The sequence below is a fragment of the Talpa occidentalis genome, unplaced genomic scaffold, assembly GCF_014898055.3.
Source record: "Talpa occidentalis isolate TD23 unplaced genomic scaffold, MPIMG_talOcc4v2.1, whole genome shotgun sequence".
Classification (NCBI taxonomy): domain Eukaryota; kingdom Metazoa; phylum Chordata; class Mammalia; order Eulipotyphla; family Talpidae; genus Talpa; species Talpa occidentalis.
Genome location: NW_026555331.1, coordinates 112,702,511 through 112,727,369, shown reverse-complemented (window position 1 = coordinate 112,727,369; position 24,859 = coordinate 112,702,511). Strand labels below are relative to the sequence as shown.

The following is a 24,859-nucleotide window of genomic DNA, read 5'->3' as shown; positions in this document are numbered from 1 at the left end:
ATATGAGAGCTACTATTGGCTATAAATTGTGCATGCAGATAGTTAAAATTTTCCCTGGCTCTTAGGTTATTAATACTTACTGGGAACTCAGCAAACATATAAATGGTATATACCTTAATATTCATTTACAGTGTGGCTTTTTTTTTAAGTATGTAGAATTTATTTCTTCTAGCTAAAAAAGTGATTATAGTTAAGGATTTTACAATGCACCTGTTACTTTTGGTATTCTAGCTAAAATCTCATGGTTGTTTCTTCCTTCGCGTTAGGGTTTAGGAATCAGCAAACTTTAGGGCCAGAATAGTAAATGTGAATATGTTAGACTTTACAGGCCACAGTTCTCTGAGTTACATATGTGAGTAGCCACAGTTTGTTTACCCTTGATTTAGGTTATTTATGTGGAATCACTTCAAGTTCTATCAGGTATAATCCTAAGAATACATTAGATAGTAAGAGAAAGAACATGAATCAAGTGAAGGTTTTTTGGAAAGGGTGTAACAATTTTTTCAAACCAGAATATAATAAACAATAAATGCTACATGTTCAAAATCAATCCCAAATCACCTTTCTACCTACAGATATGACTGAAAGCAATCACATTTCTTCTAGTGTTAGAGCTATATAAACATGAGCTGACACTGATCAAATCTGAGCCTTAGTAGATACACCTATAAAGAGATTATACTATCAGATTTCTCAAGTGCTGTTCATGCTCCCAAAGTGGTTTTCTGATTAATACTGTCTTACATTTATTTCATGTTTTTGACCTAACTGAAGTAGGACAGATAAAATCTCTTAATATATACATTATGTAATTTACCCACGTTTACAAAGCTAGCAAGTGTTAGTGTTAGAAACTAAAGACTTGGGTTTTGGGACTACCAAAACATACAATATTGCTTACCACAATGTTCAGAAAAAATTGTTTTTACCAAGTTCCTATCTTTTTGTAGGTTAGCCTTAGTGTATTCCTCTTACTGTCATCAGAAACATTCTATGATCTATACTAGGGATTAGCAAATACTGTCTCTGCCACAGCTACTCAACTCTGCCCTTGTAGTACAGAAACCACCATAGAAAATACATCAATGAATAGGTATGCCTGTGTTCTGATAATACGTTAGTTACAAGAACCGTAGTGCTCTGGATTTGACTGTGGGCCATAGTTTGTCATCGCCAACAAATCTGTTAGATTTCTTATTTAAGAAATTTGAATGACTTCAGGTTACCAGGAAAATTATTCAGTATGTGATGGCCTTCATAATTATAAGGATACTAGGGGAAATTTAAATTTACAAAGTCAATTTATTTGTTGTCTTTATTCTCACCACAGCTTCAGCAGACTCCCCTGCTCCTACTGTTGACTCGGAAACAATAACACTAAACAGTGGAACACTACAGACATTTGAGATTCTTCCAGTGAGTAATACTTCACAAATTAGATATTGGCCATTTTAATAAGAAAGAAGGAACAGTTAGTGTCAGTTTTAGAAATGTTGCCATATAAGAACATGAAATATAAAAGTTAACATGATTGGCATCACATGCAAATATGTCCATGATTCTAAGGATAAATGGCTATAACATAGTCAGACCTTATAATTTTTCTTCATCTGTATATAATCTAATAATATGCTCTTTTATATAAATGATTGTGCCAGTGAGTAGGGTGCATTCAATGGGCTTGTACTTAACATGATTTAACAACATTCATTCATTAAATACTGCACTAGTCATTGGGGATACAGAAATTAAAAATCCCAATCTTAAATGAAATAGCCATTTTAGAAAATAATCTTGTAATCTCTAAAAAGGCTAGACATAGGACCCAATTCTAATCCCAGGTATGCCTAAAGGAATGAAATAATTTGTCCACACAAAAACTTGTACATCTTCATATTCGTAATAACTCAGAAGTAGAAACAACCCAAATATCTATTCACTGATAAATGGGTAGTGTGTGCAAGAGCCATACAAACAACCTTTTGGCAGTAAAAGAGAACTAATTACTGAGACATACTACTGCAAGAATGAACCTGGAAAAGATTATGCTATTTCTTTCACTTACATTGTTTATGATTCCCATTTATTTGAAATGTCCAGAACAGGTAAATCTAGAGACAAAAAGTAGATCAGTATTTGCCTGTTCTCAGAGGTTTTGGTTTGAGAACATACAGGGTGTGGCTGATCATTTGTAAGAGGTTTCTTTTGGGAATAATGGGGAAAAAATTTTTAAGATCTAGTTCTTATCCCACTTCCTAAATAGGTAAACCCCAAATTAGCTTATATTTCCTTAAGGAAACACAAAGATTTTATTTAAATTGTAAGATTTAATTGCTGCGGAGATTGTAAGAAGTATTAGTACAAGAGTTTATCCTCTACACAAATATCACAAGTATGGCTAACACAGCAGAAGGTTCTCTTTTTGAACAATTTTGGAGCTTCTATTAGCAACTTACTTACCTAGCTTCACTTTCCTAATCCAGTGGTCTCCAAAATAGGGATGTATAAAGATAACTATTTGTCACAGGTAGATAACAAAACTTCATTTTTCTCTTCTCCTCTCCCCCCTTTCTCTCTGTCCCACTGGTGGCCGCATAAGCAAATGCACATATATTTGGGGTATGTGTTCAGGTTTTTACTTATGGGATCACAAATATTTAGAAACTTCACTCCTAATTAATAGAGGGTGCTAATAGTGCCTCAGCTTAAAAAAAAAAAAGTGAGCATTATGTATATAAACTATTTACTGTACTGCCTGACCATGTGAATAATAATTACAACTTTAGGGAAAACTTTCACTTTCATGAAGGAGGAGGGAGTAAAGATAATGAAGTCCCGCTGTGCTGGATGCCATCATAGTAATTTCTAATCCTTACACCCTTTCCATCAGAGACAGTTATTATACCCACTTTAGCTGAAAAGGAAACTGGAATAAGTGAGTCAGGACCCCAGAGCTGGGGGGTGTATCTTAAGTTCATAAGACTACCTCAGCTTTCTAACTCCCAGCTCTAAGTGTAAAGTACTTTTCCTTTAGACTACTTGGGTAAAAAGAACTCAGCTTTTAAACAGCTTTTAAAATAGGAATTCTCTTTTCCGAAACTTAGAAATTTTGCTAATTGCTATTTTTGTACATATCCTCTAATATAAAAGATATTTTCTAAAGTTGTCTATTTAAGGAAGTTCTGCTATAGTGCCTTTTCAAAAATGTGAAACTTGTTTATTTTTAACTGGGAGATTTCCAGTATGTGCTCCAGAGAAAGGATAAAGATTGAGTATGCTGGGTTACTGCATTGAAATCAGTAGTTTATGGACTAAGTCATGGTGCTCTACAACAAGTGGCCGAGACCAAACATAGAAATACACAGACATGAAGAATAGGGTAAAGGCCTTACCTCACTTTCTGTTAAATCTCCAGACTAATGGCTGGTGGCAGTCAAGAATATGGTACCATTCATACATCTGAAGAGGTGTGATCCGGCACCTCTAAAACATATAGGGCTGTAAACCATTGTTACCACAATATATTAAAAAAAATTAAAAAAATACAATTTTATAACTGGTTTGCATTTATCATGATTGTGTTTGTGGGACCCTTTGGATGGAAAACTAGATTTAGTAAGGCATTCTGCTGCACCTGTGCTCATCTTATTTTTCTCTTTCTTTTAGTCTTTCCACTTACAGCCAACTGGCACTCCAGGCACCTACCTACTCCAAACAAGCTCGAGCCAAGGCCTTCCCCTAACTCTGACAGCCAGTCCCACAGTAACCCTGACAGCTGCTGCTCCTGCTTCTCCCGAACAAATCATCGTTCATGCTTTATCTGTATGTTATCTTCCATTTTCTAGTTTCTGTAGAGAAGATTGGCTAATTGATGTATGTCACAAGAATACCAGGTTTTTTTTTTTTTTTTTATTGTTTTTAATACTATGATAGAACCTATATACCTGTTAGGGATCAGGATTAGTTGGTACAAAAATAAGAGCCCAAAGTAATGTATATCTTTAAACAATTTTTCCTAATGCTTTTGTCCCAAGAACAGTGTTTCACACCATCACCCAGCCTTGACTATTGGGATAGATCCTGTATCCCCTGTGTCTCTTTACATGACATGGACTTACAGTAAGGGAATAAAGACATCAGGAGATCAAAGGTTCCAGTGGGTAAAGAACAGGGGTTTTAGAAAAATAGTGATAAGAATACTGCCATTCAGAGGTGAGAGGTATGAAAGGTAACAGGGTACCACTATACATGTCATTTGTTGCCATTAAATCTGGTAGCTTAAATCTGGTAGGTACTTTTTCATTTTGCCATTGATTGTTTTCTTTAATATTTTATAGCCAGAACATTTGTTGAACACAAGTGACAATGTCACCGTGCAGTGTCACACCCCAAGAGTCATCATTCAGACTGTTGCCACAGAGGACATCACTTCTTCCATATCCCAGGCAGAACTGACAGTAGATGGGGATATTCACTCCTCTGATTTTCCTGAGCCTCCAGATGCACTAGAAGCAGACACTTTCCCGGATGAAATTCATCAGCCTAAGATGACTGTAGAGCCTTCATTTAATGATGCTCATGTATCCAAATTCAGTGACCAAAACAGCACAGAATTGATGAATAATGTTATGGTCAGAACAGAAGAAGAAATTTCTGACACCGACCTTAAACAAGAAGTGGAATCACCCTCTCATTTAGCCCATGCTTATGTTACTGAGGTAAACTGCGCTTGAACATGGCCTAATGATTTCTTGCCTTAAGCCTCAAACCTGCAGTTAGGAAAGAGCCGAGAAATGATTTATGATAGTATATGCTCCTGTACCTTCCTTTTTTTTATTAGATACACTAAGCACAAAACCCTACATTTGGCCTGCACAAAACCCAATAGAGCTGCTCTATGTTAAACACCAGTTCCTCATTAAAACCTTTCCTTGGCCACCTCCAGTAGATTAAGAAAAGTTTGGTAGAATCAATGGAAGCATTTCCCTAGGGTGGTTAGGAACAGATCATTGTGGTTCATTTAGGAAACTCACTTCACAGTATAACAGCAGTTTCTTATATATTTATATGAGCTATGACTGAATTGGTTCTTTTTAGTTCTTATATGATACTTTGTATGTGAGTATGGGGTTATTACCTTTGTCAACTTTTTAAGACCTTAACTTTCTTTATATTCTAATTTTTATATTATCTATGTTTGAAAGTTAAGTCCTTTCAAACCTATACATGCATGAGACCTTAAGGAAAGCTTATGCGGACTTTGAAATGAAATTCTCATTTCTTAATTATTTTTAGGATTTAGAGTCTCCTACCATAGAAGAACGGGTTGATCAAACAACAATTGATGATGAAACTATACTGATCGTTCCTTCACCACATGGCTTTATCCAGGCATCTGATGTTATAGATACTGTATCTGTCTTGCCTTTGACAACACTAACAGGTATGTAATACAGCCCCTTCATGAGTCTGATAGATTTTAGGGGGGGAAACAAGCAGCCAGACATTTAATTCAGTTGTTTTAGTCTTGCTTGATCAAACAATAGAGATATGTTACCTTGTTAAGTTTTGCACTTTGGAAGGGGAATACTTTCTCTTATATTGACATGAATTAGAGAATATATACATTTAATACTAATTTAAAACTTAACTCATTACAGATCCCATACTCCAACATCATCAGGAAGAATCAAATATCATTGGTTCATCTTTGGGCAGTCCTGTTTCAGAAGACTCTAAGGATGTTGAGGATTTGGTAAACTGTCATTAGGTACTTCTTAGAAACGGGTAGTTCAGGCAGAGAAACCACACTGTTAATTATATCTCCAAAGAAATAGGAGCAACCCCAAAAGGCTTAATTTACCATTCCTCTGGCTTTTAAATAGCTACAAAGCCACATACATTGTTGCTGCTATGACTTTTTACCTCCTTAAATATATCATCTGAGGTCTAGTCTTATGACAGTGTATAGTTGAGTGTAAAATGTGGGGTCTTACCTGCATAAATCCCTATGATTAGTGTTATTTGTCCACAGGAAATTTTATTTACTTCAGCTACTAAGAAAAGTTTAAAATCACCAAAGCTTAATTACTCTGCTCTAAAAGTAGTACTTCATCCCTAAAGAACGGACATGGCTTCCTAGTCAGTCTCAAGTAGACCCGTTTATATTTCAGAGAAGTCAGATCAGCAAGGTCCACAGCTTACCAGTAAACCTCTCCAAAGAGATTAAATATCATTAGTTTGGGATTTGACCATCATACAGTACAGAGACCTAGGAGGTGATTGTGTGACAGTTCCTTTTGGTTTACCCATTGCTGGCAGTGGGAGCACATTTAGCCTAGGTAGAAAGAAAAGCATTAAAGGAGTTAAGAAAATTCACTACAGGTTTTTTTTTATTATTACTTTAAAAGGGAACGAGTGAAAATAGTAACAGTGAGAGTAGTAACAGAAAGAATTCACCAGAAGCTAAGTAGAGTTATAACCCCCTTCCCCCACCCAGAACCACTGTCATCAGTTTACAAAGTTAGCACTTTGAAGTAAAATTAACCTAAATGAAAAAGGAGGTAATGGTGCCTGTACCACGACCATTTCTTACATGTTTTGCTATATAAATTGCCCAGAAAACAGTTGAGGAGGGTATCAAAGTTTGTTGTTCACTTAGTGCATTAGCTGGTGGGGATTGGATGTAACTTCTCCCTCTCAGGCAATTTTAAAAAAATAAACAAAATTTACTTGTTATGAAAGGAAACAAATCAAGAGTCATTCCTATACTAGAAAAGGTTAAGCCAAAACTAGCCTCTAGGGCTTTAATGAATATGATCCCTATAGAAAGTCACAAAAAAACCCCTTGTATAAATTATTTTATTTATTATTGTAATTAGGTATTCACAATCAAAGTTGTCTTTTCACCATCTGTGTTTTGTTAACGTGAGATTAAATTGTAGTAATAAGCAAAAGTTGGTTGCCTAGGGAACAATAATTGTATATTCAGTTTAACAGAAATAAAAGATTATTTGTCTTAAAATGCAAGATTGTTACATAGCCTTTCGCCATGCAGTAATAACATTATAAAAAATTTTCATTTCAAAAGTGAAAATTACTTGTGCTCTTGGAATATTTGAGTGCAGCATTAGGTCCTCAAAGAAAAGCAAAGTGATATGTCTCCCCCCGAAAAAGGGAATTGAGATTTACAATTAACATGAAAATCATGTATTAGACTTCTGTGGGAGCTTGTTCGGCATACCTTATCCAGCTCTTATTCACAGTCCTAATATTATCGTGTTGAAGAGATCTGATAAGTATTTCTCCTTGGCCGCCTCATTTTCCCACATCATGGAAGTACAGGTTTGCACATATACATAACATGATGATAGAAAATAAGATATAGTAAATTAGATTTCTAAATTTCGGTTCTAAGTCTCCTTGTCGGTACCAGTAGATCTAAAAAAAAAAAAAAAATTAAATAAAAGTTTAAGTAATAGCCACTGGACAGATGTTAAAAAATTAAAAATTTAAATACAACTAATTTTTCCACTGTGACCAATTTCATCAGTATATGCTTTTCCTCCTAAATGAGGCAGGCTTTATATTCCTGAGACTAACACAGCCAGAATTTCTTTTTCTTCATAACTGAAGTATCAACTGAGTTTTCACATCCAAAGTCATACTAATTCTTGCTTTCTCAATTAACTTTTTCTATGTTTAAACCTATAGAATCCACCAATTCATTGGAAAAGCCATGGAGGAATATATACTTTCTAAGCTTATTTTAAATATATTTGGGTAAAAGGTACAACTCTTTCAGGTCTAAGAAGTTAATCAACTGATATTCATATTGCCAATACAAAACAGGGCTTACATAATGCATATATCACTGTTGGGTCACTTCTGGTAATGGGGCTGGAGGTGGAGGGCATCTCCATTGCTCCATTCCAATGGCTCCCAAAGTGGGATGAGCCCATTCTTTCTTAGGTCATAGGAGTATAGCAAAATCAGAAGCTTGGAGATATCCCTTAGTTTAATATTAGATAAGCACTTTACTGTTATGATTTAAGCTCTATGTAAAGCAAAACAGCTGTTTTTAAGGGTTTACTGTTTTAGATTCTGCCTTTCCTTGAGGGAAATGGAAAAACCACCAACTAATGAATTGGCTAAACACTTGGCAATCATCCAACTGAGCCTCCACCACCATGTTTCTTTCTTTACCCTATAAGAAAGGCTTCTGTATAAGTAAAATTGAATATTCTATATAAGGATATAACTGCAGCTTGAGGTTTCACAGGAAATCTTGCTATTAATTACTTTCATTTTGGGAAATAAGAGCAAAGATTAGCTTTTACCTTTTCCCTAAAGAGAACAGCATGTCTTAATGTCTACTGGTCCCTGTATGTGGTCCTCAAAGGAAGATGAGTTAGGTAAACTATATGGAATTTTTGACTACCTAAGTCTTTTCTTCCATTTTTCAACTGTCAAGGGAATAGTTTTCACATAGGTTTACCACTTTAGGATTGGGGGTGGAGGTGTGGTGGAAACTCATATTTTGTTTTTCTTTAAATGCCCTGCAATCACTATTGAGAATTATGACATGGTAGAGGGGGTATGTTCTATAGACCCAGGCCTAGTAACCATTCTAGGCACTGCAACCCTTAGCCCTCAGGATACTCCATTTAAATTCTAAATAGTACTCACAAGTATGCAGGCAGTAATACTACTCAAAGAGATGCAGACAGCAAAAAATATATTGAGTGGTTTTGGAGGTAGTTGAGGGAAAACAAAAGCACTGATCAGCGTTACCTGTACAAAGAGAAATTATGTCAGGCCTCGTGAGTAATTCTAAGATGGTTAGCCTGTAGTCCGGGCAATGTAATATTACAAAATGCGTCATATTATAAAATGATATCTAACACAAGATTTGTCTTCTGGAACATTCATGTAACAAAAGTTGTAAATATGTTCAATTGTAGGTTTTGTGCTTTTCCTAACCTTTCATACATACTTACGAAAAGAGGCCAAAATATCATAGTGGAGTAAAATTAACCTCAAAATAACCTCTCCATTAACAGCTTAAAAATCATTTAGGCATCATTCCCAGGATTGATGATTATTTTGGGAAACATTTTAACCTTTTTGTTATTTTGAATACTCCAATTAGAAATGCCCAAACTTGTTTTGCTTAACATTATGAAAAATACTGAGAAACTGGGTTGTAATATCCTATAGTTCTCTTTCTACCATAGAAATATCCATTCTTTTCATAAACTCATTGAAACAAACTTGACTAACATTCTTTTAATCAGATGTGCCACAGAATTGTCATTCTTGGGACACACAGCTAGGTTTTTATTTAACTGTAATATCACTAAGCTATAAAAACCAAGATGAAAAGTCACTATATGTTGACCAAGTAATCTTTTTAAACCAGAGGATAATGAATCTGGTTTAGGAACAAAGTTAACTTAAGGTACTAGCAGAAATCAGGCATTAGGTAAACTATAAGAAAAGAAAGTTGCTGGTAACCACTGACATATTTACAAATGTATTAGGGAACAAACATGACAAACTCAGAGAACCTAGTTGTTGATTTCATATAATAAATTGGGGGTGGGGTAGAAATCATTTTAGCTACTACAATTTTGTTTCAGTGTTAACATGGCATCTAAAGTGTTAACAGAACAAACCAATACTTCACATACTGGTATACTGGCACATTTAGATGGTGGTGTTTTGCTTTGTTTTTTTTTTTTTTTTTTTTTTTTTTTTTTTTTTAAGATTTATTTATTTATTTATACAAGAACCGGGGTACAGGCCAGATGCGCGGGAGGGTGAGAGGATTCACCAGAGACAGAGCGGGGACCAGAACAGGCAGACTGACAAAACACACTGCTGAGGGGAGCAGCGGACGAGACCCTTGCTGGCCGGCAGGGGTTGAACCGGCGCTGCTGAGGCTGCAGACAGCTTCACAGCATGGCGCTCAACCCCCTGCGCCACCAGGGGAGGCCCTAGAAGGTGGAGTTTTATTGATGTTTTGTTTCTTTTTTTGAGAAATAACTGAACCACAATAAAGTTTTCAGAGCTTTGGTTAAAAGCCTGGGTGAGATACAAAATAAAGATACTTACTAGAATCAGTAAGGATGTTAAGCCACCAACAACTAAATTGATGATTCGATCCTGAAAGAAAGAAAAAAAGAGTTTTTTGAGCCAAGTGGTAGAAGTGTGGCACTTTCAGAGTATAGTGCTAGGCTTTGGGGTGATTTAAAATGAAGAAACCAAAAACCCTGCCCTTTTCTAAGCTTGACACATACAACCACCAGACGAAGCAAATATATATATATAATGTTACTAGAGTGGAAAAGATACTTTGGGAACACTCGGACAACTAACTGGAGGCTTCTTGAAGAGACAGCGTATTTTGTACACAAGATTGGGGAGGAATGAATGGGGACAGGAGACTCACAACCATATGTGTGCTGTTCAGGACCATATGACCAGAAGCAAAGGGACGAGGCACTAAGACGGCCAGCACAGAGGCTTGGTGAAATTCTCAGGAATCAGAATGTAGATGATATCAGGTGTCATGAGTTTGGACAGTTTGTGACACGGCTTATGTGTCTTTGTCCATTGTAATCTAGAACTAGATGGTACTGCTAAGAGAGGATCATGCCAAAGGTAGGAACAATCCTAGAACATCTAGTCAAGTGGTTTTCCACCTTATTTAATAACAAAAGTCTTCAAAGCATAAAAGAGTATATTTTGATTCAATGGGATCCTAGGATCCTACCCATTGAGCTGCTTGTCATTCCCACCCCACCCCACCAATTTTACAGAATGTTTTGAAAAACTACAACCTAATTAGTACTGATTTTACAAGATTTGGGTTTATAGGAGCTTAAAGAATAAAGCCACAGGAGTTGAGACCTAAGTAGAAACACTAAAGCCATGTGAATACCAAGTAGTCTTATTTCTGAGAAGTCAAAGATGAGTCTTAAATCAATCTGTGGTCATAAAGGTTGTCTCAGTAAATCTCAGCAGGGTAACAGACTACGGAATGTGAGCACCAAGAAACCAAGGTCCAGAAGTGGGAAGGACACTGAACAAGCACAGAGCAGCACTGAACACTCATTCCAAGTGATCTGCTATTAAAGATAAAAACCCAAAGAAGTTTAAGAGGCAGGCAAAGCTGGGAGGAAGGGTGAAGGAAGGCCAAGTATAATGTCAGTGTGCCTGGTCTTCCGAGGACAAACCACAAATTACAATTCAACAGTTACACAGGACAAAGGAAACAACTCCAGCCACACCCTTACTAAACTTGGAGGACTCAGATCTTATTACTACTTCAGTAAGGAAGCTTACACAGCGCACAGTAGTCTGCAATTAAGACCAATTGTTAAGGAAGAGACCCAGGGCAAATCACTTATTCATACATGACAAATGTGTGTATTTAAAATACATATATAAGACAACCTGTGGAGCCTCATTATTTCCACTTTATGAAAAAGGTTCAACTAAAATCTGGTCTATTCTGAGAAATCAAGACTATCTGCTCCCATCCACAAGCTCCAGGGAATTGCAGAAGTTTGGAAAGGTTAGTGTGCCTCTCACAATAGGAAGAAGCCAGTGAAAAGGTTCAGGTGAGCGGTAGCCAGAAAAAATATCATAACTTCCTAACAGCAAAGCAAGTTTGCCAGGGAGAATTAAAGGTGGGGGCCAGGGAATGGTGTGGGGTTGGAGGGAAGGGGAATAATAATAGAGAAAGGACAGTAACTATGCCAAGAGCTTTAGTGTATCTTCTAAAAACTCCAGGAACTATAGACTATCACACATAATGGAAAGCAGCACAAGAAAACTGAGAATTTGCCCATGGTCTCAATACCAATAAATGAAGAAAGCCAACATACTAGACTTGTACTCCTCATTGGAAGAGCACCCTAAAAAGCTACTGTTGAACTAGATAAAAATAAGGCAGATTTCAAAAACTCTATTTGCAAAATACTACATTAAAGTGTATATATTTCAGAAGTGAAGGTTTCTCATGATTTTCCCTATTGTTGAACTTAGCCATGCAAGCATGATTTTAATTATTCCAGTGGAAAGAAATCTAAATTTAAGATACTTCCCTGGCCCTTTCTGCCTTCCAGACAGTTCACTGAACACAAGAAGGGAAGAGCTCTTCAGGATATGAATGAGGGGTTTTTCACAGGGTTTTCTTTCTTCAAGACAAGGTCTTGGCTTTCAGGTCTTCTATCAAAGTAACCATGAATCCAGGCCAAAGAAACAAGCATTAACCTTGGAAGACTCCCCATTCTCAGGCTCCCTGTTCTCAATTCTTACAACACGAAGTGTTGGTCTGTGGCCCTAGGAAGCAGAGGCCTCAGCTGCGAGCCTGCAAGAAGTGCAAAACCAAGGAAGACCCCTTGCCCCAGACCTACAGAATCAGAATCTGCATTTGAAAAAGAGCCTCAGGTCATTGTGCGCACATCTAAATGAACTCAATGGTTAATTTAGTAAACTCACTTAAAAGTTTAGAATCTCAACTATACCACTTTAAATATTGATTAAGTTCAAATCAGAGTGAAGACTCTTCCCAGGCCCAGAGGTTATTTTTCAGGCTTTAGGGGCTCTCCCATTTCCCATTCTCTAAAGATAGGACAACAATAAAGAATAAGACACTACTTAGCATTTCAAAGGGCAGTATTAGAAGTAATATGCTCCAAATCAACTACAAGGAGAAAGAATACAGCATTTAAACTTTGCTGTTTATGGAATGAGCTGAAAATCCATGTTATTTCCACTTCTACAGCTAGTCTCCAACTATTATCTCACAGGAAATAGCTTTGTCTCCTCCCATTCTATTACCCTATTTCTATGTACCAAAATTATTCTCTTCCAGAGCTTTCCACCCTCTATTGTTGCTTACTTTTACTCCCCAAGGAAGGGCACCAGGATCAGAATCAGCCCTGATCCTCACCAGCAGAGAAAACAGGACTGGGAAGCGGGGTGTCCTTCCCAAAGAAATTACAACCATATGAAAAAGTTTTAACCCACGTGCTTGTGTGTGTGTATTTATATACCATACACACACCAACATGTAAATATTCATACATAGTACAGTTCTGAGAGAGAGTCTGCATATATTGCCTAATGTCATTTATTCACTTAAACACCTCAATTCTATCTCAAGAGTTTACTCATCTATCTCCTCCTCCACACTGTAAGGTCTGGGAACCTGAGGGCCATATCTTCTTTGTTCATTGTTGGGTTCAGGGCCATTGTACTTAACTGTGTGGCTGAAATCCAGCCAATGCAGCACTCTCGGAGCTGTGCACTCTGGGACAGGCTTGAGTCCTCCCAGAGGCAACAGCACCCTTTTCTAATACTGACAATTAGTTCTGGGAACTGCCACTATCAAACACAGAGGTAACCTGATAACCTGACCGACCACATTAGAGAAGTCACTGTACCAGCAGGTGGTGGCAGTGGTGGCATCCCTCTGGCTACCATGGTGCCCGCCAAGTTACAAGCTCAACTCAGTTGAAAGAACAAACTAATTGGGTTTACCACAAATAACATGCTGGCGGCTAAACTCATGTTGTCAACTTAAGTAACAAGTGAATTAATTTTGTTTAGAACACCATCCTTCAAATGTAGAGAAAGGGGATACAAAAAAGCAAATGTAGAAGACAATATTCCAGACATTTGTACAAAATCTCACAAGGGTTTCTGTCTCCTAGTCATTAAGTGGGACTTTTAATGGAATCTTTAAATTGAAAAGTATTAGCCTTTACATTTCCTTAAAACACAGAAGCGGCAAGAATGAAAAGGCAGCTGCCCGTAATGGCCAGCAGCACTTCATGGCCTCTCCATGCGTCTCCGGAAAGTGGTTTGACACTCCAATTCAACTCAGGTTCCCAATCCCACTCTTAAAGCAAGTCAGCAAACAACCTTATAAAAATAAAATGTAAAGAAAAAAAAGGAAAATTCATCCTCCCCATTTCTGTCCCTTCAGCCTGAAGAGTACCGGAATGTGACCTACTTCTCCGCCAGTTCTGCACCCATCCTCTGACTTGATTAATTATCTCTGTCCTCATCCCACCTCTCTCCTGAAGTCCATCTCTGGCCCCAAAATCTCAGCTCCTTCCAATATCAGAAGAGCCTTCCATCATCCTGCTTCCCACTTTGATGTTAAGCATGCAGTGCCTCCTCTTTTTCACATGATTAATGTTATGAAGAAAATCTAACAGGACAGGAAGAATGACCAGGGTGGAGATGGGTGACTGTTTTTCAAAATAAGTTCTAGGAATCCTCTCTAAGGGCATGCCATTTAAGCAGGGCCTTTAAAAGAAAAAGGAATAAGATATACAAGATATACTATCCAGCACATTTCCTGGGATGTAGTATGCACTTGATTAGCAACTAAATAAAAGAAGACATACATGCACACTTATGACCTAAGTTATAGGATACATGCCTAACTTACAGAATACATACTATAAAGAATATATAATGTAAATTAAAGAATACATGCACATTTCTAACCCAGGCTCCACAAGTAAATTATATTCCTTAGCACAGCAATTGAAGGTCTTTACCTAGCCCAGCCTTTCTGCTGACCTTTCCTTCCAAGTTCTGGAGTCCAGGCACAATGAAGCACTCGGAGGTCCCTCACCGATACCTGTACTTTTCCTGCTCCAACCCCTTTGACACAAGCAGGCGCTCTTGCTTGGGATTCCCAGTTACCTCCTTCAAATATTGTCTGCTGTTTTTAGGTTTAAGGCTTAAAAATCCTGTATCCCAATGCCTCCTATAGCATTATTCTCTTCTTCCATGCTCCCTGGCACTTTGTTCATCCCTCTAGTAAAGGGTTCAATCCCTTTTTTTTTTTAAAGATTTATTTTTTTATTTATTTATACAAGCACTGGGTACAGTCAGAAGCAGGGGAGGGTGAGAGAATTCACCAGAGGCAGAGAGGGGAGCAGAGCTGGCAAAAGGACCAAAGTACACTGCTGAGGGGAGCAGCGGGTGGCAGGAGAGGTCTGCGCACCTTGTGGGACCCTCCTCCAGTGGCCGGGGAGCAGCTGGGGATCGAACCGGTGCTGCAGAGGCTGCGGGCAGCTTTGCAACCCAGGGCTCAACCGCTGCACCACTGGGGAGGCCCCAATCCCATTTTTTATTCAGTGCTTATCCTCCTCTCCCCTCTCTCAGGCAGTGATTCTCTCTTCTTGCGAGGGAGAGTCAAGAAAGGCAATCCATTCAGCAAGTATTAGAAATGTCCAAAGGCACTACTTCCTACAATTGTTAACCTGGACAGTGATTCAGACCCTTGAGCCACATCCTACAATTTTGCAACCCAAGTTTTGCCTTTCTCAAACTTAAGGGTTCTAATACCATAAATAAAAGCCCAGTTCTCAGAAATGAATTTTCCTTTTCTTCTTCCAAACCACAGGGGAAAACCATTCAGGGGAGCTTGGAAATGGCCCAGTCAGAAGCCTGTGCAGCAACCCTCTAGGAATAAACACACCATGAGGATGTGAGAAGTGGGGGAAGGTTTGGTCTCAGCTGACGCAAAAAACCAGACTTTAAAAGTGGGTTTTTCTTGGTCCCCCTGGCTTCCGCTCCCACTATTGACAGAAACAGTCCTGGGAACAGCATCCATCATGGGGACATTCACCTTGGGCAAAGCAAGGGGATCTGATCACAGGCACTATTGTTTGGAGACTTCCCAAAAAACACCAAACTTCACAAAGTGCCAGGAACAGAGGATGCATGAGAAAGCATTTATGGGAACACAGACACACCCACACTTTACAACTCACACTCTCCAACACACCGTGACCTTCACTGCTAAGTGTAGATCCTAACACCAACTTTTTCCTCATGTCCATTTGGAGAAGAAAGTAAACGTGTAGATATATTAAAATGGTGCCCTTATTTTTCAGATTCATATTTTGAAGCATTGTTCAGTTGTGAATATTTTTGTATATCCCTTCTAACAGATTCTCCTTCTCGGGAGAATCTCATTGAAGTACCACTTACAAAAACCAGCTCACAGTAAGACAAACCTACTCCACATGTTTAAGGGATAAAAATGAGCCCTAGACTTAGAACCTACAGGGAAGTACCTGTCTGTATTTGTGCTGGGCATAGTTCAAGGTCTGGGAGGAGTCTCACAGACCTTTAATTAATTCTCTTGCCCTATGCCTGCATGTGGTCAAGGCCAACTCACTTTATATTTAACCCTAGATTCCTTATCAGTGCAATGACGAAACTGTAAATCCCCCAGAACAGAGTCACATTTAGCGGAGGGTCAGTAAGCAGTAGCTAACATGGTATTAGTGTCACTGCTACTACACTTAATGAGGCATCTTACCAATGAGAGATGAGGTCCTCAGAGATGACCGGGGGCTGAGTGAGCCCTATGCCCTGGCCCCAATTTCTAGGGCTGCTCTAATTTCAAATGCACTCTTATTACTCCCATAAGAACACGTCAACCCACATATCCCTTGGAAAATAAAAGTAATTCTACCTTAATGTGACCTGTGGACTAAGGAAAAAAAGACATTCCCGGCCTATTACTGCAAAAACTATGTCCACAGAGAGGTAAACCCAGAAGGCCACCAGCTTCTGCGAGGCCAGGCCTTGGCTTAAGTTTTTTATATAATATCGTATTACCCCTTTCTATGGCTTCTGTGCTGTGGCTCATGCAGGGAGAGAGGGATGACTTCAACTGTCTGAGAGACGGAGGTACCTCTGGGTGTCTGGCATTCTATGTTTCTGAAGACAGTCCCCACCTCATGTGGGTTCAAATGTCCCAAGAATACAGGTTACTTTTGATGATGTTAAATCTTTTTACCTTAAAATTTAATATAAATAAAATCAAGAATTGGGTAGGCATTGTGTCTAGCACTAGAAAGGCCAAAGAAATGAGACAACAGGCTCCTATCCTCAAGGATCTGGTACTGAGTCAAGGATCCATATCTAAACATATTTCTCACAGCACAAGGAGAGAAGTCCTAGGACTTTTCTGACCCCCAGGCTCTTAGGAAGGAGCACAGATGCAGGCTGAGTTGTGAGGAAGATTCTAAAGCAGGGAGTTAAGAGTGAGCTTTGCAGCTAAAGGGGTCCATAGGAAGATGTGAGGCTGGACTGGGCTTACTTAGCTTCTAGGGGATCCCACCCCTTCCCATGTACCAGCATCCTCTCAGGAGCTTTTTCAAAATACCAACATCTGAGCCCAACCCCAGACAGCCCTGGTCTGGGGGTAAGTAAGAAAACACTTACTGAAAGTAAAGAATAAGTCACCAGGTCTAGCATCCAAAACTGTCCAGCAAGAGAAATGGCAGCTTTTTAAAAGTGGTGTGTCAGGATGGAAGAGAGGCAAAGGGAAAACAGATCTGATCCCTGGGACGGGACAAGGGGTTGAGCTCAGAGTATCACCTAAAAGCTGTCAAGGGGAATGGAAACAAGCGCCCCACACTCCTCAGAGGACAGTCTTTAGGGCTTTGAGGAGGCAGGTTTAGAAACAACAATTTCAACCACAATTTTGTTCTTTATTAAGCAGCAATTCCCCACTTAAAAAGGGTTTTAAGTGGTGCTCTAACCTTATCCTACTATTAATATTTTCAGGAGCCAATTGCTCCAAGTTTGGGTTGCCTGAATTGGATAAACATCATAAAAGACCCTACTTTTCATTTTCATTGTTTTTGTTTGCTTTTCCCTCCCTCAGTAGGGAGAGGAAGGGAAGATGAGGTAAATAAAGTTTTAGCACACGGAATTTTTTTGGCTTTGGAACCAAAAAGATGTAACCTATTCAGGGTTGACTAACTTATTCCCTATACAGAGGTGCCCACACCCTTGCTAGCTGCTGAATTGAGTGCATTTCCCCCAAAGTCACTTACTTTTTCTTGTATCACATCCAAATAGAAATATAAAGGAGAGGATGCTGGTACATCTTAAAGGATGAATCACTTCCTCTGTGATCAGTGAAAAAAGTCAATAGAATAGGCTTGTCCAGAAAGAAGTTTGCACTGCCTTCTACCATGGGCTGCAATCCTCCTCTTCACGTCTGCACAAGCTCTGGACCACGAGTGTGCTTTCTCTTAAAGACATTACCATCCTCCCACTCCCCTCTGAGGCGCCCCAATCCATACTGGGCTGGAACTGATTTCAGATGGTTGGGTAGCCAGCTGGCAATCAAGAAATCTAGATGGGCTGATAAGCCCCAGGACAACTTAATGCCTTTCCAGCACGACAGAAGAGGCCCCAACAGTGTGCTGTCCTAGGGCAAACTTTGAAGGAGGGTTGGGTGAGAGAGAGGGGAGTATCTCCAGGTTTTAGTTCACAAGGGGTGAGAGAAGGGAGGGGCAGGGGAAGGAGATCCCTAGACATTTCCCAAAGGGTTCTCTGGAAGCTTGGTTCAGTAATGCTCCTGTGCAGGGGAGCTAAGAACTGGGTAGGGCACTGTGCTTAATTAAAGGCTGGACCCCAAATAGTTCTAAAAGTACGACTTGCCCACTAACTAGAGTCCCTGTGAAAAGTAGCACAATATAGGCTATAAGAAGTCCCAGAATATAAAAAAATGTTTCCCAAACATGAGTGTGGAGCCACCAGAACTAATAACTGGCTTTAGAACTATGCCATTCAATAAGGTAGTGCTAGCTAGGTGGTTCATGAGCACCTGAAATACGCTTGTGCAACTAAGAGGGGTTTTAAGCAAAAAATAAATGTAAAAATATCTGTACCTTTCATGTTGATTGTACACAGAAATTATAGTGTTTTGATTATATACTGAAATGACACTACTTTGGATGTATGGTGTTAAAGAAAATACATTATTAAAATTAGCTTCATCTGTTTATACTTTAACATGGCTACCGAGACATTTAAAACTACCTGTGTGACTCATTATATTTCTACTAGTCTGTACTCCTTTTGAAAGTGCTGAACTATAGCACAGGTTTAAAAACCTTAGATGTATATTGTCACAGCATCTGTGCCACACTTGTTTTTGCACCACAGAACTTAGGAATGGATAAAACAGAAGGAAAAAAGAAAAAGGAAAAAAAAAAAAAGAGCATCTGGACTTTCTGACTATGACTCTGGAGAAGGCCCACACAGCAATATGTAACTCCAAAGTTATCAAGGAATGAAAAATATGTTTCTACAAAAGATGAACATCCTTCCTTTTCCTTATTTATGTAATGATAAAAGAACTGTTTCCTTTCACCTTTTGCTCCATGGCTCCATTTATAAAGTCATTCCTATGGAGCATAATAAAGACTGAATAAAATTTGGGGCTGGGTAGCCAAAATCCCCACCTGCATCCAGTACAGGTGAAGACAGTCCCCTTCAGGGACTGCCCTCAAGGGTGCTGCTCAAGGCCCACTGGATTACATAGGTATTGTTCTAAAGTGGATTCCAGACCTTTCATCACTTCACGACTTCTTCAAGAAACCACTTCACCCATTTCCTGTGAAAGGGCAGCAGGTATGTGGATGCACATTGCGAAACATTACAAAAGGAGGAGTTGTGGGGCAGAACAAGTAGTCTGCTTTAAGGTTCAACTCCCCTAGTTGTAAAATAGGAACAACAAGACCAGTCTTACAAAGGAATTCGATATCAAACAAGGAAATGCTGAAAACAGCTGAAAGTCTTCCGTGGTACCTGGCACTGAGGAAACACAAACTTCCCTCCAGATCCTACTCTGTGGGCTGAAGTAATTTTTGCTTAACAGTTAGGGACCGTCCTTAAAGGCTCTGGTCTGCTCTACTGATTTAAAATTAAGAAGCTATATATGGCCAGTTGTTTTAAGGCATTATACTATTACTAAAAGTTCCAAAGAACTGTAGAAGTATGACAGGAATAGGTTTTCCTTTTTCTGGATATTTTCCTCCAAAGTGGTAGTTCACTAAGACTGGCTGTTGTGCCCAGTTTCCAGGCATCTGAAACAGAGCCAGCTGGGAACATCCACATCCCCGAGCCAGCAAAGGTTCCTCAGGGATCTCCGGAACCCATCCTGTTCAACCAGTGACTCCACTATGGCAAAGCCTCCCCTGTCATGTGTCCTAACCCTTCATTATTAAGATCCACTACTGTGCCTTGCCTTCCACCTTGGGTCTCAAATAAAATCGTTTGCTGTCAAGACCTCTCCTTCAGACCTGGCATCTCAATTTATGATAAATATGATACTTTCTTCCATCCTCAGACCAGAGATATATCTTTTCTTCATTCTAAACAATTCCTCCATGTGTAATCATCCTGTGATCCTCACAGGGAGATAAAGGGAGCAATTTTGAGAGATCTGGAATTATGTGTTACTCTTAACTTTTTCTCCGAGTAACTGAATCTATCCTTATAATGCCATAGTTGCCTAAGTAACAATATAAACTCTTGGACTAAATAAGTGTGCAATAAACAGAGATACATTTGGAGAATGTATAGGTTTCAAATAGATCACAGAAATTTACAGTCATTGAATATTTCAGCCCAAGCTAGTCAGAAAACATCAATATTTCTAAGTATCTATAAAAATCAACAAGTCCATTACCAAGTCATCTTCTCTGCATTTGGCAACAAAAGGGATCAGAAGTCTATACCACCTGGAACCCCAATTTGTGTCCCAAGGCATGTGGGAGCAAAAGTGAACCTCTTAGCTCTGGGGCAGTGGAGCAGCCAGTTGCCCTGGATGTGACCTCTTCAGGCGGCAAAGCTGCCTTCTACTCCCCAAATCCTCTTCCAGTAAAACTCCAATTTAGGGACACTCACATCTGAAAGTCTAAAGCACCACAGACCAAATGGAAAAGCTATCCTGTAAGGTCTTTCCCAAACTTCTCATAGGGAAGTTACTAGTTTCTCTGCTGTATCCTGAGATGCCTCTTTAAACGCCTGTGGTGGCACAGATACAAGGGCACCTGTTTACATATTTCTGCTGGGCTCCTCGGACTCCCCAGATCTACCACATAATGCTCTGAACCAGAGCCATGTTTCTCAAACCAAGTGTCCTCTGGAGTGGGATTATGCCAAGCCATTAGATAACATGGTCCATCTTAGAGCTCAAGCTTAAAACATTTTCTTAGTAAGACACTTTGAAAAGATGAAAGGCAAGTAAAAAAAAAAAAAAAAAAAAAAGCAGCAGTTTGTCACAGACCTGCAGGGTACAAGTTCAAGGCTATGCCCCAAAGTACTAGGTGTACAAGTGCCCTATCCTTTTTCTGTTAGAGGGCCCTGTCAAAGCGGAGAAACTCAGGCAGCTCAGGAACCCATTTACACCTGACTTTGTGAAAAGCTGAAAGTACTTTCGGATGTCAAAGATCACCAATGTCACTTTCTAGGTGGGGAAACAACAAAACCACCGAAGAGTCTAAATCTTGTGCAAACTACTTCAAGTTAATGTTGAGGACAGGAAAGGGGTGCTCTTCAACTGTTGGCTCAGGACATCACATGATTAAGTTTGTAAAAAGAAGTTATACTTTTAAAAAGCCGAAAATAATGTACTAGAGCTTATCTGGGTCCAGAGTGTCTCTGATCACTTCCTGGACTGGGGCACCATCAAGGCAGCCCTCACTTCATGTCTCTCTCCTTTTTCTCTGCTTGGCTGCCTCAGCAGTAAACTCTTCACGGCCCTAAATAAACAGCGATCAGCAGTACAGCTCTATGGTTCCCAAGGAGGCCTCTAGCACCCAAGTGAAGCCTCTTGAACCTGAGCACTCCAGCTCCACCGGTGCTTGTACCACCTGACCATAGTACACCTTCCCTCCAAAGAGAGGCCTCTGCTCTTCCCTGTAAATCCCCAACAGCCCAGAACTTTCTGAACTTTTCTTCACTACCGGTGTTCAAGGCTGTGGGCCAGCCCGGCCCCAAAGAAGGTGACGAGTGGCAGGGCAAATATCTTGAGTGGGAAGCGGAGTTGAAGAACCGGCTCTTTCTTCCACCAAGTGCCTCAGGAAACACAGACGGGCCCGGCGGGGACTCCAGGCCATAGGGCAGACAAGCAGAGAAACAGACAAATAAACACACCCAGGGCCCGGAATCCCGGCGCACTCACCTTTGCCGACGTCTCTCCAAACAGAGGTCTGTTGTCCAGGCCACTGGTGCCGTAGGTCCTGGTTGAAAAGTCCTCCATTTTGGGGGGTGGGGGGGTTCTTCACTTTCCCCAGGCCACTCAAAACCGAGCCAGCATTACCTCCCGCGGTCTCAGGTCCGCGACTCCCAACGCCGCCGGTTTATTCACCAAGCACTCATGGCTGAAACCCAGGTGGGGCTGGGAAGTCCCGGCGGCGGCCGGGGTGGGTGGTGAGCGCTCAGATGCAGGAGACGAGGCCGCTGCGCCCCAGCCCCGCGCTCTTCATCTTGAGCAGCTGCCGCAGGAAGTGAAAGGAAACAAACAGCGCGTGGCGGGCTCTCCGCGGGCCGCCCGGCCCCTGCGGCTCCCACTTCCCCAAATCTCGGCGCTCGGCTGAGCCCGCCGGATCCTCGGCCGCACGGTCCGCCGGGCGCTGCAGCTCGCGGAGCGAATCGGCTTCCCCTTCTCCCCGGGGCAACACGTGATTCCCCCTGGACCCCCCCTTTTCCCCACCCCCACTCCCCATTTCTTTACACAGTAATTTCTCACGCTTTCTAAATTTTCTTCAGCGCGCGCGTATACCTTCACGCCCAGGCAGGGAAGAAGTTTTCGCAGCAGCAGGCATTACCAACAGGCCCCCGTCCAAGCCCTCCGCTCCCTTCTCCATGCCCCCCTCGCCCCGGTGACAGGAAAAGTGAAGTTGCGGGAGCAGAGCCCAGAGCCCCGCGCACCCCGTAGGTCGCGGGCGCGGCCGCGCCAAGCAACCTGGATCCCCCTCGCGGGTCGCCTCCGCCCGCGCGCCGGCTCGCCTCGCGCCCCCCGCCGGGCAGCCGCGCGGGCAGCCGCCGCGCAGAGAATCCCGCCCCGGCCCTGGACCGCCCGGCCCCCTCCCGGGAGACGCCCCGCGCCCGCAGGCCAAACCTCGGTGTCCCCCGCCGCCCGCACGCCGAGGAGTCGCGGCCGCGCTGGGCTCCGCGGGGCCCGGGGCCCACGCCCGCTCGGGGGTTCCGGGCCGCGGCTCGGGGCGCCGGCGACGCGCGCGGGGAAGGGAGAGGCTTTCCCAACTGGCGGAGAGCCCGGCGCCGAGCTGCGGGTCCCCCCTCGGCTCCCCCGGCCGGGACCGCGGCCCCCGTCGCAAGCCGACCCTGCCCGCCCAGGCCACGTCACGGCCGAGGCTGCCAATCCCGCCGGCCGAAGCGCCGCATTGGTTGCGGAGCCTTATTTCTAGAGGTGCCGGTTTATTCCCCGTGGGGCGGCCGGCCTCCCCGGCTGCAGGTTTCTCGGCTGCTTAGGAATGAGCGTCTGCACGATCCACGTGGGCAGAGAACATTTCTGAAGACGGCTCGGCATTTTGCTGACAGCGTTTTTAAAACAGCTGACCTCCTTTAGCCGTCCTGGTCTTCGCCCAACTAGGACGGGTTGGGGGTTCACTGGTAATGTTGGTTTAGGGCTGTCTGTATGTCTGTCTTGCTTCGTTCTGTGATAAGGATCCTCTGTCGCTTACAAAAAGAGTCGGGAGGAAATGCATGCCCGGCTCTTCCTTGACTTGTTCATTCTGCCTGTTGGCGAGGGTGCTGACTAAGCAGGGTTGCAGCCATGGAGAACGCTTCCCGCGTCAACCTCTTCTCCAGGTTGTAGAGTATAGAGAATTGGAGGTGGAGAGGCCTGCTAGGCAACACGGCGCGCTCTACATTCGGGGTTATTTGTAAGTATTACAAAACAAACGCAACCACGCCAGGTTCCCTGGACACGAAAGCACCTGGATTGGAAAGATCTCTGACTTAGGTGCAGAGAAATTCTATTTGGGACTTTGTATCCATATTTGTTCAGGACATTTTGTTATAACAGGCGTGTTATACAATCCAGCACCCACTCCTCTCAGGAGGAGAATCAGGCCAACAAATTATTTACTCACATTCAGCCATATTCATTGAATAAATAATTTTGAGCACCTGCTATGTACCAGGCAGCCACCAGACAGCGTGATACAGTGCCCAAGAGGCAGGCAAGGTCATAATGTTGAGTCTGTAGAAGATAGAGACACCTGATTACAGTCTGGAGAAAGGCACAGGTACAGTTCTTAAGAAAACACATTTTGAAGTCAATCGTACCTGCCCTCAAATTCTCATGCCACTATCTACAAACTGTATGATCTTCGGCAAGTTATGTAACCTCTCTTGACTGTATTCATATTTAAAAAGTGAACATGAAAGCAACAGATGGAATTATAATATCTAAATTTAACTATCTAAATTTAACTATTTTTTAATTTAATAAAGACTATGTGACACCAGGCAAATAAGTATTCAAACGGTATTGTCATAAATGGTGACAAGTGCTGTGAACTGGACACTATGGGGTACCATGGGAACACATGGGAGAGCACCCACTGGCAGGAAAAACCTGAATCAAGACTCAGAAGAAGAGAATGAGTTAGCCAAGGTGAGAAATAACAATCAAGAAGACAGGCCAGCAAGGCCAGAGAGTCACGTGAAGTGTATTCCAGGAGCAAAGTCGAGTGTAAATGTCCATTGTTTATTTTTGTCCTTATGACTTGCTTTACTACATATAATTTTCTCAATCTCCCTCCATTTTGTTGAAAATGCTGCATTTCCTCTTTCATTATGGCTTCATAATGCTCCATAGTGTGGATATACCACATTCTGGATCCCAATAGTCCATCCATCAGTGGGCATTAATTTTAAGTTGCTTCTGTGTCTTACCTATTGTAAACAATGCTGTGATGAACAGTGGAACATATAAATTTTTGTGTTGATGGCTTCCTATTCTATCATATTTGAAAAT

The 24,859-nt window shown here is 41.3% G+C and overlaps 2 protein-coding genes across 4 annotated transcripts in view; one reads left to right on the top strand and one right to left on the bottom strand.

Annotated features, from left to right (window-relative positions):
- Positions 1 to 9,709, top strand: part of DMTF1 (cyclin D binding myb like transcription factor 1) — a 42,322-nt gene extending 32,613 nt beyond the window's left edge. For 2 of the 3 annotated variants that reach the window (XM_037510669.2, XM_037510677.2), the window contains exons 14-18: positions 1,331 to 1,416; positions 3,667 to 3,822; positions 4,338 to 4,718; positions 5,296 to 5,443; positions 5,661 to 9,708. In XM_037510669.2, the coding sequence (XP_037366566.1) occupies positions 1,331 to 1,416; positions 3,667 to 3,822; positions 4,338 to 4,718; positions 5,296 to 5,443; positions 5,661 to 5,770 (881 nt within the window). In that variant the 3' untranslated portion in view covers positions 5,771 to 9,708. Of the gene's footprint in view, positions 1 to 1,330; positions 1,417 to 3,666; positions 3,823 to 4,337; positions 4,719 to 5,295; positions 5,444 to 5,660 lie in introns of all 3 variants that reach the window. The other variant, XM_037510684.2, reaches the window with a different exon arrangement.
- On the bottom strand, positions 3,501 to 22,417 carry TMEM243 (transmembrane protein 243). The gene is made up of 4 exons (XM_037510693.2): positions 22,037 to 22,417; positions 10,117 to 10,167; positions 8,689 to 8,793; positions 3,501 to 7,440 (listed from the first exon to the last, which is right to left on the bottom strand). Exons 1-4 carry the CDS (start codon positions 22,112 to 22,114, stop codon positions 7,318 to 7,320), a joined length of 357 nt encoding a protein of 118 aa, XP_037366590.1. The 5' UTR covers positions 22,115 to 22,417; the 3' UTR covers positions 3,501 to 7,317.
- Between the last annotated feature and the right edge of the window lie 2,442 nt (positions 22,418 to 24,859).